Below are 18,652 nucleotides of genomic sequence, written 5' to 3'. Positions count from 1 at the left end.
CAGATTGTTGGGCTTAACTGAAAACTAACCGAATCGGAATCTCTGAGAGGTGGGACTCAGGAATCTGTATTTCCTCCAATATCCTAGGGCCTTGCTACTACTCAGGGTTAAAACCGTGAATCAGCGGCACTGACAACACTGGGGAGCTTGTTAGAAATGCAGAGTCTCGGCTGTGGTCCACACTGACTGAATCAGAACCTGCATTTAAACAAGATCTCCAGGTGATTCGCGTGCTCATTGAAATTTGAGAGGCACTATCCTAGGAGATTCTGATGCCCGGTTTGGTATGGGACACATTCTGCATTTTTATAGCTCAGGACTTCTCTCTGCCTGCACATTGGAAACGTTTGGGGAACTTTTAAATACTGACTCCTAGGACCACCCAAGGCCAACACATTAGAATCTCTGCGGCTAAGATTCTCCACAGGAGGGCCGGCCCAGTGGCGCAGCGGTTAAGTGCACACGTTCCGCTTCGGCGGCCCGGGGGTCACAGACCTGGATCCCGGGTGCGGACATGGCACCGCTTGGCACATGTGATAGGCGTCCCACATATCAAGAAGAGGAAGATGGGCATTTATGTTAGCTCAGGGCCAGTCTTCCTCAGAAAAAAGAGGAGGATTGGCAGCAGTTAGCTCAGGGCTAATCTTCCTCAAACAAACAAACAAAAAAAGATGCTTCACATGAAGGATGAACAAAATTACTTTTGTTTTTGGAATGCTTCATGTTTTATCTTTGAAGCTGAGTGTGTCAAAATTTTATTAAAATAAACTCTCTGACCTTGGTCTTTTTTATTATGAAAGAGTGGAGGGTGACTTTGATGCGGGCTCGGTGAGTCGAGGAGTTGAAGGAAAGATTTCTTGGACTCTCAAGGTCTGGCGGTAGTGCTCTTTTATTCAGAAAATAGCATGGAGTAGCATGGGGACAGGACCCATGGGCAGTAAAGAGCTGCAATGTGTTGAGGGTTAAAGCTAAGTTTATAAGGCATAGGTATGTGAGTTATTTCTTTACAAGACAATGGAAAGATGATGTAAAAAGTCATTAAATGGTATCAGTGCAGGTGGGGTCTGGTTATTGTGTCGTCGTATAACTTTAGATATGTATTGGGTCATATAGATCGGCATGTCAGCCAGGACACCTTGGGCTTCTTTCCCTGGGGCAGCCTTGATCCACATCAACTTATTCCTTTTTCTAAACAAGAATTTGCCCACCACCTACAACTTGGCTGTATCCAGCATTATAAAGGATAAAAGATGTAGGGTGGACTGTCCTGTCTCTCCTGTGGAAAGGAGGCACTCTTTCTGCCCCTGAAGGCAAGAAGAGGTGGGAAATTGGTTACTATTGATAAATTGTCCAGAGGCTGTTGAGAACCAATTATGAAGTGCATTTTATATTCTATGGTAAGTAGTCCATCAGAAAGCAGGGCAAGAGGGGAGGGGAAAAAGGAAACTTTTTATTGGTTAGTTGGAGTAAACCTGGTAATATGATGTTCTTTGATAATTAAAGATGCTGTCATTTTCCTAAAGTCCTTGGACCATTAGGTACTGTTTGTGTGTGTGTTTCAGGAGTTGAGGGGATGTTTTTACACTGCGTCATTCTCGCTCTCCCACACTTTGCCTATCTTCATCTCAGTTTCCCTACAGTCCTCACTTCCCAGAGTTGAGAGGGGCTCAAATGATTAAGCAACAGCCACAAGGATAGCATTAGCATCTGTGGAAAGACATGAAGACCACCCAGTAGAGAACAAACAAAGATTATTTATTCCCACTTGCTATAGCAAGGGAGTGAGCCACCATCCGTTGCATTTGTCAGAGGCTCAGAGGCAGGCAGGGTCATGGGGAAGCTTTGTGGTGGAGAAAAGAGAAGGCTTCAGGGAAGCCTGTGAGGTTGTTGGTGCAGAGAAACTGGAGGTGGGCTACCTAGAAGCAGAGCATCCCATGTGATTGGTTAGGGAGCTTGTTTGGCTTTCTCCGGTTGGTCCTAAATTGGAAGGGGCTTGGTTAGGGAAGCTCCCAGTTATTGACCAAGTCCTCACTGTTTTGAGTTGCTTGCTGCACAGGTTGTGGTTTGGCTTCCTGGCTGGTGGCTGCAAAGATTGTGGGTCAGTATTCTATTGTCATATATGGTCTGGCCATTGTCCATTTATATGTCTAGTCTCTCACACCCCTCCTTAGTCCTCCACTATCAGGGCTAGGATAACCATTTACAAAGTTGGTGAAGACATGGGACCTCACAGCAGAAAGCTGGAAGGAGTGGTTGACAGAATAAGTCCCGGATGAGATGGCAGAAATGCACAGAGAGGTTTCCCAGAGGAAACTAACTGGGTAGAAACGGAGTCCCTCTGGCTTTCTTCTTGGAGAGGACGAGGGTGTTGCTGTCTTGGACACCATAGCTCCCCAAACCCAGCCAATCCTGCAGGACTTGGCCTCGAAACTCTAGCTGTTGCTGCCTCATGGGCAGCCCCTGCTTGTCTTCAATCTGCTGCTTCAGGCCCAGGATGGAGCTGTTGGGGTCGATGGCATAAGCGTGGCTCCCACCATCAGGATTCATCACAAAGACCTGGATCTCGGGGGAGATGGTCTCCAGCAGACAGATGCAAGTGTTGGAGAAGATCCCGTAATAGGCCAGGGAGCAGTGGCTGCTGAGGAGCTGCCGCTTGCCGTCGGGCTCCTGGAAGGACAGACGTTGCACGCCCGAGTAGCCTCTTCTCCACCGGATCTTCTCTTTAACCTGCCTTATGAGCTCATAAGGGTTCACCGTGAGAATCAAGTCTGGGTAACCCCATTGCTCCACTGTCACTTGGATGTCTCGTGCCCTCTGGAAGGGAGAGGAGCGAGAGGGGTTGCATTAAGTCCGAAGATAAAAATCTTTGCATGATGGTTTTCACATTCAGGGAAAATCCAGAAGCATATACTTTTCAGCCCATCTGTGGGCTTCATTTGGCTGGTGGTCTCCCTGTTTGTAATCTCCGCACCTTATCAGAGAGCCTCTGATTCTGCGTCTGTCTCTGCTCCAAGCAGGCCAGTCTTTTGTTCCAGGGCACACCTCCATTCCTTTGCCCCTCATCCCCCAGCCGACCCTCTACCTGGATGGAATGCCTTCTGTTCCGAGTGTCTGCATCCCTCCTTGGCTTTTAGGGCCCACTTCAAACCCAGTCTTTTTCAAAGAGGCTTCTCTGGTGATTCCAGATAATATTTATTTTCTGTTTCCACAGCCCACAAAGACCTGGGTGTGAATTCTGCTGCCCCTTAGCAGAGTGACCTTAGTTAATTAACTTAACCTCTCTGAACCTCGATTTCCTCATCTGTAAATGGGGATGATAATGATAAAGATAAAGATCATGATAATAATAATACTTGAATGTTCTACTTTACAGAATTGTCCCTAGTCGAGCGGTTTGTAAATTGTAAAGTACAATGTGAATAAAATTGATTATTGTGATCTTTGCCTGTACCATAGGCTTGGTATCACATTATACTATTATTTAGCATTTTTTGTTTTCTGAGTATCTTCTCTGGTCATTCTTTCTAGCAGTTTTGTGCAAATTTGTTTCAAGGACTTGCTTCCTAGCGAAATCTGGTGAATTTCTTGATGGTAGGGGCATGTCTTATTTCTGTACCACTATTGCCCTCTTGGCGACCTCACCAGCCCCAAGCCCAGTGCTGGCACAAAACAGCTGCTGGACTGACTTGCCTGGGCTCAGCTCATGCAAAGAAGTAGCAAGAGCACGGAACTGATTTTCCAGTAGGTTATAGGAAGATGAAAGAAAAGGGAAACAAGAATTTGAAGCTAAGGAATATGAGGCTCAGAGAGTTGGATAATTTCCCCAAGTTCACAGAGCTGGTGGATGGTGCAGCCAGGCCTCAAACTGTCTGACTTTCACAACTAGAAGGACCCACAAGGAAGAATATACAACTATGTCCTGGGGGGCTTTGGGGAGAAAAAGGGAAAAAAAATAAAATCTTTAAAAGAAAAAAAACACAACTGTCTGACTTTAATGCCCTGTTGACTCCACTGACGCAGAAATAAATAAGGAAACACAATGCAGTTATCTCGTTCTGAGCTGCAAGCCCCTGGCAGCCCGGAGAGGGACCATTACCTCCACGTTCCAGCTGGGGACCGGGTTCTCCCTGTCATAGCAACAGTCCTGCTTCAGGCACTGGCAGGCCCTCTGAGCGACTATGTCCCATCTGTACGCTTCCGCCACGTTGTGGGTGGGGTCAGCTGGATCCAGGATGATGGGCCTGCAACACAGGGAGAGGGTACCCAGGCCCTTTGTGGATTGGAGGCCTGCGAGCCAGAAAAAAGCCCTCTCAGCAACCATCTCTTCAAGCCACTAGCATCTGCCATGACCAGAGTCCTGAACCATCAGTCAAGGAGGGCCCAAAAACATTGCCAGAGAGTAGCAAGATGGAAACGAGTATATTTCCAAGAATTCCTCTTGAGGAGAGTACTCTAGGTGTTGGCAAGGGATTTTGGGGGTGGGGGTGGTGAGACCCCAAAAGACATACTGAAGCAACAACAGATGCCCGCTCAGGTGGGCACTGAGCCAAAGGCTATGTGAATGAACTTATTTTAATCCTTATAACACTTCTATAAGGTGGTGGCTATTATTATTATTGTTGTTGTTGCCCCCATTTTACAGATGAGAAAACTGAGGCACAGACCTCTCTAAGTTCTCACAGCCAGCACATGGATTCTTGCCCATCTCCTCTGCCTCAACAGAGCAGAGGTTGAGCTGCCTTCAGGTGTCTCTCCTGTATAAATGTCAAATGAATATTTTCAAGAATATTGGCTTGAAAGGGTCTGATAGCCTCCTTGGGTTGCTTGGGGTGACCTGTGTGTTGGATGCCAAGCCCAGGATCAAGACCTGACCCTTGCACTCCAAGAGCTTTTGACTTAGGAGGCAGCTGGGGCTTACCTATGTGACAACATGTGACAAGTTATTGGAATGAACTGGACACTTTAAGATCCATACTTGCCACTTCCAACATCCTTGGCTTCCAGAAATAGTCCTGCCTGAAATATTTAGGGAGCAGCGCCAAGCTGTTCTATGGGATGGGATCGCCTGACCTAAAATGACCCTTGAGATGACCCGATATGCTGGGCGTGTGCCTGGTGATCAGATTGGTTCCCTCTGGCATTTGGACCAAGCATGATGGAGCTAACTGGGAGTAAGAGGGGAGCAGGGCAGATGTGGAGAGAGAAGCAGAGGCTGTGAGAGGGAAGAGGGCTTGGGGGCAATGAGGAAGAGCGACAGAGAAAGAGGGAATCTCTATAGGTTTGCCTCAGGTCCTGATGCTTTTCCAACCTCATTTTTCTGAGCATCCTTATAATGAAACTCTTTCCATAAGGAGGCCGGGTTTTTCTTCCTTGTAAAAAAAGACCCAGCACTTACATAAGGGAACCATTCTTGTGATGTTGTTTGCACTGACCTAGAGCTCCTAACATGAAGAGTTGTCTCAGGCTGGGTTCCCCTACATCCCAAGACGAGGATTTGAGTGCAAGTGGTTCATTCAGAAGGAGATGCCAGGAAGTACCAAGGAGGGAGTGGGAAAGTGAGGTGGGAAGGGAAGGATGCCAATGTGTGTATCCAGGGTGATTACCATTGTGGGCAACTGGAGTTAGTCCTGCTGGGGGGACCTGGGAAACAGTGAAGCTCGCATGACCCAGAGAGAGTCCTTGCAACTGAGATGGGAGGGAGCTGGGGTATTTATCCACCAGCTTCCACCAGTCATTGGGGGAGGCTGAAAACCCGCAGGCAAAGGGATGCAGGTAGAGACAGTGGAGGTCGAGCCAGCCTTGACTGAAATGGTAAGTGCCCAGGGGATGTGGAGGGGCACTGGCAGCACGTGCTACAGTGGTGAGCATTTCTCCAGCATATACCATGGGCTAGATACCGCAGGCCCTTCACCTGTATTTTCTCTGCCCTGCACAACAGGCTGGCATTGTTGGTGCCAGTTACTCCTGTTTTACAGATGAGGAACTGAGGCTCACAAAGATGAGAAAACGGCAGAGCTGGGGTTAGACGCGGGTCTCTGTGAATCTTTCTATTTTCCCATGCTGTCACTAAAAAGCACTGCAATAGTCTTCTGGGGACAGAGGGCTAAGCTAGAGTGGAGTGTGGCTTGAGGGATAAGGAAAAGGCTTAGAGCCCCTAAGGTCCCTGGTGATTTTGAAAGGTGGCCAACTTGGGACGTCAGCTGTGTCAGTATGAGATCTCAGTGCAGCTTCACTCCTTAATAAAGCCCACCCATAAAACCCCGTCCCACCTTTCCCTCCATTCTCTTCCTTTTCTCTGTGAGACGTGGTGGGCAAGCAGTGGCCCAGTACCTCTCTTTTTTGAGCTGTTTTCTGACAAAGTTCTCGATGATTGGGTTCTGGAACGTGTAGTACTTTGTCCAATAGATGCAGATGAACTCATACTCCTGGAGCAGCTCCATCACAGTGGCGAAGCCTTCATCCAACCTGAAATTCTCATTCTCTTCAGTACCCAGTTCCCAGGCGTAGACAGTCAGTAGCTCCAGAGCATAGAGAGGGGGCAGCGCAGCCCTGGGGCACCTGGCTTTCACATACTGTTGAAAGAGATGGGGAGAGAGAGAGAGACCCCAAGATTCTCTCTAAGGATGGCACTGGACCAGAAACCAGAAAGTCCAAGTTCTTGTCTCAGCTCTGTCACCCACTGGCTATGTAATCTTGGCCAAGTTACTTTCCCTCTCTGGCCCTAAATGGGTTTTCCCATTTTAGAATTAAAGGTCTGCGTTAGTCCAGTGGGTTTCAAACTGTGCTTGACATAATTCCTGGAATGGAGTTATGAAGATGTGTCCCAAGGAGCGAGCAGGATGGGCTCGCCACCAGCATTCCAGCCCAATCAGCTCCATTTTAATCTATTTTAATGTATTGGGCTTCTGAACAGTTTCCTTTAAAGAAAAGGCTTCTTAGCTAAAGAGAAAAAAAGCGATGGGAGCAGGGAACTATAGGATTAGGTAATAGCTGAGATTCTGGGGTGATCACTGGGGTTGCCTCTCTAGCAGGCATTTCTTCTTTCTCCATTTATACTAGCCATGCTGTTTGGATGGGATTGACGCCACCCTCAACTCTAGGGTGGACCCTGACTCGTCAGGGCCATCAGTATAAACCTATTCTCCTTGCCAAATGATTGGTTCAAGAGAAGCCATGTGACCTAAGTTGGCTCAATTTGAGGAAAGCCTAGTTCTTTTGTTCAGTGGTTGAAAGAAAAGTCCTCTCTTATGTGTGCATGTGAAGGCAGGAACAACTATGGCCATTTTGCCACCATGAGGGAAACCAGCCTGAGGACAAAGCTAACACAGAGTTGAGAGAAGCTGAGAGCATTATAGAGAAACAGAGCCGGAGCCCTCACCAAACAGTGCCTGAAACTCCCTCCCCATTGTTACGGGTTTTCACACATGAGCTGATAATTCTCTTTATTGGTTAAACCAGTTTGAGTTGGTTTTTCTGTTAGCTGCAAAAGAAAGCATCTTAACTGAGGCCAGCCACTTCCTGTCTTAGGAATCTTTCTGTTATTCAGCTAGAAAGTGAAAATTTCTGTCAAATATCCAGCTATTTGGTTTGTGGAAGCAAAATTGACATCTTGTCCTGTGGCCATTATAAATAAGTATTATTTCACACTCCACAGTCAAAGGGAAAAAAACTCACTTTGACCTCGAAACAAACAAAAACAGGGTCGTCTTGTTTAGTTCTAGCCCCCAAAATAAATGAAGCTTTGAGCTTTCCTATAAGTCATTGACTCACTAAAAGCAAATTTATCCTTGACTTAACAAAATTTTTTTAATTGAATTCAAATTTATTTATAAATTTTTAATAAAATTTTATAAAAATTATTGTATAACAAGTTTTTGTAACATTTTGTGAATTCACATTTAATACTGTAAATCTTAACTAACAGAATTATAATTTTGTCAAGAATTTAAACTCATAGCAATACAATTTATTTTCTCCAGTACTAGTGGGATTTTATTAGTGGGATTCATAAAACTTAGATGATACATAAAATGCAGATAAAAATAAATCCTGGGGGCCAGCCCCGTGGACAAGGGGTTAAAGGTCTGTACGTCCCACTTCAGTGGCTTGGGTTGGTGGATTAGATCCAGGGTGTAGACCTACTCTACTCATTAGCCAAGCTGTGGAAGCGTCCCACATGCAAAGTAGAGGAGGACTGGCACAGATGTTAGCTCAGGGATGATCCTCCTCAGAAAAAAGCCCAAAATAAGTACACTGATGATAAAGTTGGGAGTATGGTGGTATGTATGTTAGTTATGAGTCAGAATAGAGGAGAAATGAAATTTAGTAAGTTAAAAAACTTTAGGAAAAAAATAAATCCTAAGATGTAAGCCTTAGGAAAAATGAGCCCTTAATTTCTTTTAGGGTCTTCAATAGACTATCTAAATGATAAACAAAAGAAACAAACCAGAGGGGCCAGCCCCATGGCCGAGTGGTTAAGTTCACATGCTCCACTTTGGTGGCCCAGGGCTTGCCTGTTGGGATCCTGGGCACAGGCCTACATACTGCTCATCAAGCCATGCTGTGGTGGTGTCCCACATAGAAGAACAAGAATGACTTACGACTAAGATATACAACTATGTACTGGGGCTTTGGGGAGAAAAAACAAAAAGAGGAAGATTGGCAACAGATGTTAGCTCAGGGCCAATCTTCCTCACACACACACAGAAAAACAAACAAACAAAAAACCCAGAAGAAAAGACTTATGTTCCCTTCCAGTGCTGATGTTCAGGGATGCTCTGATTTCTTCACATTTTGGATTTCTCTGCCTCTGCAATGTTGTTTGTCTGAAGATGCATCATGACCTTTCTGGATAAGGTAAGTGTGTGAGGAAATTGGTATTTTCCCACCATTAACAGAGACTAACTTTAAACCCAGTAATCTTGGTAATCGTTTTTTCTTTAAATACCCATGGATTAAGCCTTAATTTCTGCAGTCTGATTCCCTTGCAATTTCTCTGCAAGTTCTTATTTAATAAATGGTTTTTGTCTCTTAGTTTCTCAGTGCAGTTGGAGGTCTCGCTGAGATTGTCCAGGGGGACGTATTTCCAGAACTGACGAAATTGTGCTGCTGGAGAAATGCATTGCGTGGCTGTTTACACTCGGATGTGCCCCTTGTGCAACTCTGAGGGTGAGCCTTTTATGGCAACAGCTTCGACTCCTGCTGATGTTTCTCTCCTCCCCCCCACCACAAACTCTGCTTCTGTTTCTGATTCTGGATTAAATTTGATTCTTAGCCGAGTCTAATTCTCGTTCTTGTTCTTATCTATAGAGGGCCACTTATGTCCCTGTTGGTGACAACAATCCGTGAATCTGGTTTTATGATTTGACATCTGGCGGTCTCTATTGGCAGACAAACCGCAGGAATCTATTCTCTGCTGGGTGGCAAACAGTCAATTACCAAGTTTGATCGTATTTTTTGTTTTTCTCTCTCTCTCTTTTGGTCTGTTTGTCTTGAGAACTCTGGGCTATCTCCCGGGGGCCTCACTACTGTTGTCTTGCATGCTATTATGAATTTAAGTCACTCATAAACTTGTCTCTGTGTGTGTGTTTGTGCACGTGCACGTGAGCATGCACATACATGGACACACACACAGGCATAAGCGTGTGTCCGTGACTCCTAGAAAACACCCCTATGAGATTAGGAGCTGCCTGAAAGGTGGATTTTCCGTTGTGTTTAGTTTTGACCCATAATTAAAGCGATACATCCAAAGCTGCCAGTTCTTTTGGTCTTTATGTATGTAAATGAAAAGAGCATTCTACAAAAGAATTATCTGATTACAATATAATCTATCTGTGGGTAGATCCCTTTCTCCCCACTCCACTATAGGAAATTTATGGAGTGTAACTGGGAACAAATTCATGGGTGAAGGCTCATATCCTCACCAAAGGGAACTGAGTCAGAATTTCACCAAACTCTTTTATTCCAGAAGCAGATGACTTCCTAAAAGCCGATTGCTTAAAAAAAGATCAACAAAACAAGAATTAATTCCCAAGTTAATGTTCTATTTTTGATGTCTATGTGAGAAAAAACACTTTCTTTCTTCTTAATCTATCTACTGTCTTCAATTTAGGGCTATAATTGTGCAAACTAAGATTAAACATTCTTTAAATGATATTTTTTTGGATATTTTATTGGAATATTAAACTATTCTAACTGACACCTCAGAATAAAAAAATTCCTACTATAGATTATAAACTAACAAATCCTCAGAAAAACGATAATTATTCTGTAAAATAATAACATATAGAAATTGGCCCTGCTTACAAACTATTCAGCATGGCAGTTAAACATTCACAAAGTGAATTTGTTAATTTCTTTTTCATGACTATGTCATATTTACACAAGTTCAATAACAATTCGTCCTCCTTCCTACCAGGATAGAATTAGATAAATTAGTTTATCAACAAATCAGTAATAATAAATCAAATTTGTAAAAAAATTTGTATTCATGCCAGAAATCTCACTCAGTTAGGTATGATAATCCCAATGTTAAGAATCAAGGACAGATTAAGACCAACCAAAAAGACAGTTATCGTATGATTCCGCTCATACAAGGGACTTAGAATAGGCAGATTCATAGTGTTAAAAAGTTATTCTAGGAATAAGGAAGGAAGTTATTCCAGCAAAGAGTGGATTGTTTCAGGCAAGGTCACCCTCCTTTGGGGGATTTTTGGGTCTATCAGGCAGATGACCTCACTAGCACTGACCAGATAATTCCAGATTGACTGGTTAAAGGTTAGACTCCTGGGAGCGGCTGAAACTGCAGTTAGGTTGGTATTAAGTCTTGGTTTGCTGAGGTGGGGCTTAGCACAAGTGACTCCATTTTGGGCCTATTTCTTTTTTAAAAACAGAGAGAAAGTAGAATGGTGGTTGCCTGGGGCTGGGGAGAGGGTAGAGTGGGGAGTTAATGTTTAGTGGGTACAGAGTTTCTGTTTGGAATGATGAAATAGTTCTGGAAATAGATAGTTGTGATGTTTACACAGCAATGTGACAGTAATTAATGCCACTGAATTATACAGTTAAAATGGCAAAAAAAAAAAAAAAAAATCCCCTAAAACAAACAGACAAAGAACTTATGTCAAAACCTCAACCGAAACACTGGGGAAAGTCCCATCTCATTCCCAGAAGTGCATTGAATTAAGTACTCCAAAATAGAAAAAATAAACATTCATTTGTTGGTAAATAAAAAAACAAAATCAAGGATGTCTTTTCTTTCGGGGAAATGACGTTTATCAAGTCCCTCCTAGAATCTGATCTGATACTGTTGGAAGGCTCAGGAAAACCCAGCATTACAGGGAGTAAAAACAACACTTCTTTGGCAGGCCACAGCATTAACTAACGTGGACATCTCTGTGCTCTGTGATATCCTTACAGTTAAAATTTGACCGCTGAAACCTGGAGAAGCTAAATCGATGTGCCTTGGTCCCTGACCCCAGTAGCTGAACTGATAAGAGCAAGAAAATACTTCTGAGCCATGAAAGTAAAGGATGACTCCAGGGACTTGACAAATCCTCCAGACAAAAGAGAACTATTAACCTTCTTAGCATCATGGGGCTCGCGTCTTGTTCACCATACGCTATGAGCTCTTTATGTCCGTATGTATTGATCAACACATCTTGTAACACATAACTGAATACAACTTGTCAAATAAGAGAAAACATCAAATTAATAATACTGAATCAAAAACTGTTTCAAAAAGCCACATGTAGTCAAATTGTTATCTTAGGGGCAGAGACTTGAACAAAAGGAATGGCTATATAAGTAAAGCTGAAATATTGCCCTGTGGGCGTTACAAATAAAAGCGCGTATCATATGCAGGAGGAAAACACTTTGCACCCTGAAACAAACAAACAAAGCAAGCAAACGGATCATTCTGTTGAGTTCTAGTTCTCCAAATCCGCAAAACCTGGATCATTTCCTGTAAGCGGCTGACTTACAACAAAAACAATTTTATTCTTGGCTGTGGCGATGCTAATGTCTGAAGACGTACCACGACCTTGGTTGATATGATAGTCATGCAAGAAAATTGCTGTTTCCCCACCATAAACGGACTAACTATAAACTTAATAACCTTGGTAATTTTCTGATTTTTGTTTAAATATTTGTTTCTTTTTTAACTGAGCCAATCTTTCTAAAATCTGACTCTTTTTCCCTTTTAAATAAAGCATTTTCTTTCTAATTTTTGTGTTTGTTTCTGAGCCTTCCTTTCATAAGTTTAGATGACTCTGTTCATCCGGATATTTTGAAGTATACTGGGTACCATGCAGACATTACGTGTGAAATCTAAAAAGTAGCTACTACGAACGTATTTACTCAGTAATGGTCCTGATACTCAGGAACTGGATCATTTGGAGGGGGAAGTGGTGCAGGGTGGAATTAAATTAATCTTCCCTCTTGTTATTCCTTAATCAGCTGAGATGACCATCCAGAGAACCCGGTGAAATTGACATTAGCCAGTAACCAGAGCATTACAAGCTCTTGTTTACTGAAATACTATTTGGTCCTTATTTTTTTCCTTCCGTCTCTGTCTCTCATTCTCCTCTCCCTCCTCCTCCTTCTCCATCTGCGTCGTCGTTTTACTTTACAGCTCAAAAGACCAGCATTCTGTCCCCATGACCTCCATTTCCCCTTTATACAGTTTCCTGAGATGACAAATCTGGCCCCTGCCTTTTCTTCCCCTGCCCCTCCGTCTCCCACTCCTGCCCCCCCGTCTCCCACTCCTGCCCCCATCTGGCAGCCCCCTCACCTGCAGGTACCAGTGTTTTACCAGCCGCAGGAGGCTCTTCAGCTTGGTTGGCCGATGCTTCACGAAGTTTCTCTGCAGCTCGCTGAAGGATGGGGAGAAATTTCCAGGGTAACCGTTGGCCTCAATCAGGCTCTCGTAGACCTCAGGGTGTGGCCGAGAGTTGGGACCAGAGGGCCCTGAGGTGAGAGGAAGAAAAGGGAGAGAGTGGGGATTTAGGAGGCCCCAGATTGATAAGTAGTCTGTGGGAGGGAGTCTGCTAACGCCTGGGGGTCTCTCTCCAGGGGAACCTGAGACCTCATAGCCTAAGAGAATAAAGGTTTGCTTTGCTTGATTGTCTTTCTGGAGACCTGAAAGTGGGATTTCCAGACCTCAGGCCACTCAAGGACTGTTGTCTTTTTTTGATGTCCCCAACACCCTTGGTTTCCCTTACTGTTTGTTTTGGATCTCTTTCTCAACCTCCTGACACCCGAAGAGGAGAACTGATTCCAGACAAGAAAGCCGAAGCGTGTCCTTCCCAGCACGCAGCCCTAAGGCAGCCGGGCAGTCTCTCTGTTGCTCAGATGAGAGCCCATTTCTGACTCCTTCTCCACAGAGCAACTCCCTGCAGCCACTCTAGGTGATAGGAGCTGGCACACGAGGTGAAACCTGTGTTGTCTGGGCGTGTGGCTGATACTGTTTACTTCAAACACCGAGGACTCTGCCTGGAGACAAACCTGGTGAGTTAATTCTCCCAGGCAGCAGCCCTCAGCCCGTGGCTGGTGGGAAGTTGGGGGATGAACACTCCAATTGAGGCATGCTCGACGCTGTTGCCTAGAATTCTCCAGGGTCATGAAGCCCAGCTGCTCACCATGGTGACTTGCTCCCTATGCACTTTGTGACGCCCCTCCCTTCCCTGTCTCACTTCCCTACTATCCCTGCCAGCGTTTCCTGGGACTCCTTGTCCCCAAACCCTCATCTCAGCATTTGCTTCTGGAAAAGCCTGAACAATGACAGGCCCCTGCACCCATGGTAAGAGCTACAAAAGCATCTGAGGTTACCCTTCTAACTTCTTTCTCTCTGTGGGTCTCCCTTCCTCTCATGATCATATATTTATCTGCGTGATTCCTTGATAAATCTGTTTCCCAAGTTGAGCCACATGACAGCTAGAGTTGGCTCAGTCCGGCACCCTGCGGTTGCCCAGCACCCAGCACAGGACGTGGATTGAATGGACAAGTGCAGGTGTCTGTGTGTAGCCATGAATGAGAGGTGGGGGAGGTGCAAGTTTCCCAGGAGGGCAGGGGTATGAGTCAGGTGGGCTTCCCCTCTCCTTACCCAGGGCTTTGTAGGCAGGCACCATGGTGACAGTGATGGGCTCCGCCGTCCCCCAGGTCTGGATGGTGAAGACGAGAGCATCGGGGACTCCCTGGACCACCCTCAGCTCCTCGAGCCTGAGGTCTAGCAGGTCCTGGCAACTCCACAGCTTTTTCCGCATCAGGCTTAGAACGGATCGGTGGTACTCGGCCTCCTCCTGGAAGCTGTGGAAACAGCTCAGGAACACTACCAGCTCCACCTCCGTGGTGTTCCTGAGCACTGTGCCATTCCCGAAGGAGCCCACCTGCAGAACACAGAGCCCGTCACCCGGAGGCCACTGCCTGTGCCGGGCAATCCCTGAGGCTCTTTATGTGGATTGTCACACACAATACTGAGGGAAGGGTGGGTGGTATTAATATCTCCTCTTTACAGGTGAGAAAGCTGAGATGTCAAGACGGTTAGCGAGTCACCTAGGGTACTCATGGTAGAGGCTGGGTTTGAACTTGGCAGCCCCACTCCCCAGCCCAATCTTCTGATTTACTGCACTGCACTGCTCTGAGCCGTAATCTTCTCATCTGCAGAGAAATGCCCACTTCAAGGAAATAGTAATGTCTACTCCACAGGGTTGTCTGAGAATTCTGGGGGGTCTGAGTCATTTCGTGACATTAAAAAGGGGGTCGCAGAATTGCCTGGTGGCTAAGAGCCGTGGGCTGTGGAATGAGGCAGCCTGACTTTGACCTTGATCTTGCCCTTGTTTCTTAGCTGTGTGATTATCCTGCACCTTAAGTTCCTCATCTGCAAAATGAAAGTGATGATGGAGCAGAGTCATGGACTTATTGGGAGGATTAGGTGAGATAATGTGCGCTAAGGCTTGCCGGGGTGCCTGGCACACAGGTAGTCAGCAATTTATTTCTCTTCCTCCTCTTCATCTAGTTGACTTGGATCATCCCTTTGGCTGCCTGGGATTCAGTTTCCCCATCTGATGGAAGGAGCCTGAGCTGGATGATTTTGAAGGGGTCTTTTTGATGTTCTAAGATTCTAGATTTGCTCTCTAGCCCATATCGCCTCTGTGTACAAAGCCCCACAACTCTCTGGCCTTTCCTCTTTCTCTCTCTGGGTCGAGAGTAGAATTACTGGGGATGCATCGGACCTCAGGTTGGCTACCGCTTCTGTGGGTGGAGTCACATTGTTGGTGCACTCTGATTATAATCTGGGTATCATGGGTTGAGCACTCACTGTGTCTGGCAGCACTGAAAGCACTTTCTGCATACAGTACGTTTTAATCTTCACACCCACTGATCGAAGTGTAATTATCCCCAGTGTACAGATGAGAAAACTGAGGCAGTGAGGGGTTAACCAACTTACCATGACTCATAGCCAGGAGTCAGATAGAGTCAGAACACAGGCGTGGTTCTTCTACCTCTTTCTTCCTCTTGACTCAAGTCTGTGAGCCACACCCTGCTTCTGAGGAGGAGACCCGCCATCTTTTGCCCTTCTTTTCCATTCTCTTTTCCACCTACATTCAGACTCAATGCCTCTGCCCCAGTGAGAGAGTTGGGGATAGCACCCTGCATGTGGACGAAGGTCACATGCCCTTGAAGGCTGAACCTAGACTGCCCTTCCCACCTTTCCCAGAGGTAAGACCTAGGCAGAGAGGAAAGAACATTCTAGAATAGACTTCATGACTTGGCTTCAGTTTGAACCATTTAAACCCAACTCATTGGAGGACAATCATCCACTCAAGCTGTGGACCAGCCCAACTCCCCAGATTTTCAGGGCTGGAGGAGGGTTTAGAGCTCGAATAAAGTATTATTTCTCATTGGCCATTGCTCTTTCGGTATCGCTATTATTTAGTGGCTTAAGGGGAGAACTCCGACTTTTCCTGTTCCTTCTGCTTCATTCTCAGGTTGTCAGGGTGCCAGTTCAGGAGGGTCTGCCTGACTCACACTGGTGCTCCAGACCCAGAAGAGAGCTTGGGAGAGAATCTATAACCACGCTTTTGTTTTTGAGCAATTATCATGCACTAATCATTGAGCCGGCGTTGCCCCATTTGCTTGATGAGGGAGAGATGATGATGATGATGTTGCCCCAACTGCAGATGAGAAGACAGAGGATTTGAGAGATAAGACAGCAAGCCTAAGGTCACACAGCCAGGAAGGGAAGGAGACAAGAGTCAAACCCATGTCTGTCTGATGTCAAAACTTGTGGTTTCTCACTTCCAAATCACATGGCCTCAGGTCCCAGAGGCTGGGGAGTGGTGTAAAGAACAGATAGGGGCCTGAGACTGCTAAATCCTTCCCTGTAGCTGCCCCCCAGAGCGGGGACTAGAGCAGTGGGCTGGGAGTCAGGAATCCTAATTCTGATTTTGCCTTTACCACTAGCTTGCTGCGTAAGCTGGGGACATCTCTCACTCTCTCTGTGCCTGTTTCCTTAATGTTTAAATGAAAGATTGACTGAGACTGTCAGATTCTCTGGGCCTTACTATCTTTGACCCTCTTGAATTTTGATGCTAGCCAGTACAGGAGGTGACATGAGGAAGCTGGAGGAAGGGTTTGGGGGTGGGGAAAAATCTCATTGGGGGCAGCCTGGAGGACTGGCTGTGGAGTCAGGTAGATCCTGGTTCAAATTCCAGCTCTACAACTAGTTGTGTGACCTTAGGCAAGTCACCCCACCTCTCCAAGCTTCCATTAAAAAAACTTTTTATTAACAAAAATTTAAAACCTAGAAAAACAGAGAATACAACAACACTCATATATCCGACCAGTTAGATTCAACGAGTCTAAACTTCTTGCCATATTCGCCTCATCTAAACCACTTTAAAGTAAACTACAGACACCAAGGAATTTTGTCCTGAAATACTTGAGCATTTGTGTCCAAGAAAAGTGAACATTTCCCCCAAAACCCACAAAACTATTACACCTAACAAAATCAACTATGATTCCCTTACATTTCCGACAACCAGACCATATTAAAATTTCCCAAGTTGTCCCCAAACTGTATTTTACAGATGGTCTATTCATACCAACATCCAATCACAGACCTGGCATTGCATTTAGTTGTTGTGAATCTTAAGTCTCTGAGCTTCCATTCTGCTCATCTGTAAAATGGGAAAAGAATAGTGCCTACCTCACAGGGGCACAGATTGGAGATAATATACATTAGGGATTAGGCCAGTGTACCCCAAAAAGTGAACTATTATTATTAGCTCCCTTATCGGACTCATTGTGCTCAAGGCAGCAGTGCAGTGGGGTGTCCTGAGATGTGAGCAGCGTGGACTAGAGATAACGAGGTGAGGAGTCCCCAGCATCCTTAGGGACGTGGATCCTTGTGCTGGGCTCTGCCCAGCCCTGGCCCAGCGATGGAGGGGACCAGTCTCACCTTGACCACCTTCAGCACCCGCACCTCCTGGTCCAGCCCACGCTGCCCATGGAAGTGCTGCTCCCTCAGGAACTGCTCCAGGGTCCGCACTGCCTCCAGCACCTCTTCTTTCCATTCCCGGCTGGGCTGTAGCCACTGGGCCACAAAGGAGTCCAGCCTGGAGGCAGGAGTGTCATACAGCTCCGGGGTCAGTGCCATCTCTGTCTTGAGAGTATAGCTGCTGGACAGATATATAAGCACACACCTACCCAGCTCCTGGGACACACCCCCTTCTTTAAGGGGGTTCCTTCTCAGCTGATCTCCAGCACCATATGGGATAAAGGACCAGAGTGGAGAGGAAACCAAGGGTGACTGGCAGACCTGGGGCTCCCCTTCTTGGAGACCCCTTGCTGTGGCAGGGGCACTGAGGGATGCTGAGCCAAGGCCGGAAGGTCTAGGGCCACCTTAAGAGGCCTGGCTTCCAGCCAACTTTTCTGCTCTTGCTTTCGATTCTCAGCTTTCAGAGTTTCCTTTTTATGACGTTTGGAAACTGAAATTGGTTTGAGATTGACCCTAGAGGAGTCAAATCTCCCAGTAGGACGGGGTCCGGTGGTATCTGTCAATCCTGTCACCCTACCTTGCCGTAAGAAACTGAGGCTCAGAGAGAGAAGGGACTTGCTCATGGTTGGGGTGAGCAGTGGGAACTCTAGAGTCCAACAGCAGAGACTTTGAATTCCAGTTGGCCCTTCACCAGACTTTTTTTTTTTTTAAGGAAGATTAGCCCTGAGCTAACATCTACTGCCAATCCTCTTCTTTTTGCTGAGAAGGACGGGCCCTGAGCTAACATGTGTGCCCATCTTCCTCTATTTTATATGTGGGACACCTGCCACAGCATGGCATGCCAAGTGGTGCCATGTCCGCACCCGGGATCCGAACCTGTGAACCTAGGGCCACTAAAGCGGAACATGCTCACTTAACCGCTGTGCCACTGGGCTGACCCCACCAGACTCTTAATCTCTCTGACTCTCCCATAGTTTGCCATAAAGTGGGTTTAATAATAACACCCGACCCCATAGGTTGTGTGTGGATTAAGCATGAGAACATTGAGCAGAGAAAGCACTCAGTAAATGCAAGTATTATTAGTCGTTCACTAAACATCTATTGAGTGCCTGCTAGGTGTCAGACATTGTGCTCAGAAGATAAAATAAGACATGATTC

At 45.9% G+C, this 18,652-nt stretch overlaps 1 protein-coding gene across 2 annotated transcripts; it reads right to left on the bottom strand.

Moving 5' to 3' along the window:
- Positions 1-1,734: 1,734 nt before the first annotated feature.
- On the bottom strand, positions 1,735-17,869 carry LOC103566074 (2'-5'-oligoadenylate synthase-like protein). Of its 2 annotated transcripts, none has more exons than XM_008542318.2 (6): positions 17,456-17,869; positions 14,099-14,381; positions 12,788-12,963; positions 6,331-6,572; positions 4,097-4,241; positions 1,735-2,814 (listed from the first exon to the last, which is right to left on the bottom strand). In XM_008542318.2, exons 1-6 carry the CDS (start codon positions 17,651-17,653, stop codon positions 2,314-2,316), a joined length of 1,545 nt encoding a protein of 514 aa, XP_008540540.1. In that variant the 5' UTR covers positions 17,654-17,869; the 3' UTR covers positions 1,735-2,313. The 2 variants fall into 2 exon arrangements, with proteins under 2 accessions (XP_008540540.1, XP_070483179.1); XM_070627078.1 differs by having other exon boundaries at positions 1,735-3,301; positions 17,456-17,680.
- Between the last annotated feature and the right edge of the window lie 783 nt (positions 17,870-18,652).

The sequence above is a fragment of the Equus przewalskii genome, chromosome 7 (genome assembly GCF_037783145.1).
Source record: "Equus przewalskii isolate Varuska chromosome 7, EquPr2, whole genome shotgun sequence".
Lineage (NCBI taxonomy): Eukaryota > Metazoa > Chordata > Mammalia > Perissodactyla > Equidae > Equus > Equus przewalskii.
Note: the sequence above shows the minus strand (reverse complement) of the source record. Positions and strands in the feature narration are given on the sequence as shown.

What these genes read in the sequence shown, in the direction of transcription:
- LOC103566074 (XM_008542318.2), bottom strand. Translation starts at nt 17,653, where the DNA reads ATGGCACTGACCCCGGAGCTGTATGACACTCCTGCCTCCAGGCTGGAC. An exon ending in GGGTGCTGAAGGTGGTCAAG is followed by an intron (nt 14,382 to 17,455) that starts GTGAGACTGGTC and finishes TGTGTTCTGCAG; the next exon opens with GTGGGCTCCTTCGGGAATGG. An exon ending in TAAAACACTGGTACCTGCAG is followed by an intron (nt 6,573 to 12,787) that starts GTGAGGGGGCTG and finishes CTCTTTCAACAG; the next exon opens with TATGTGAAAGCCAGGTGCCC.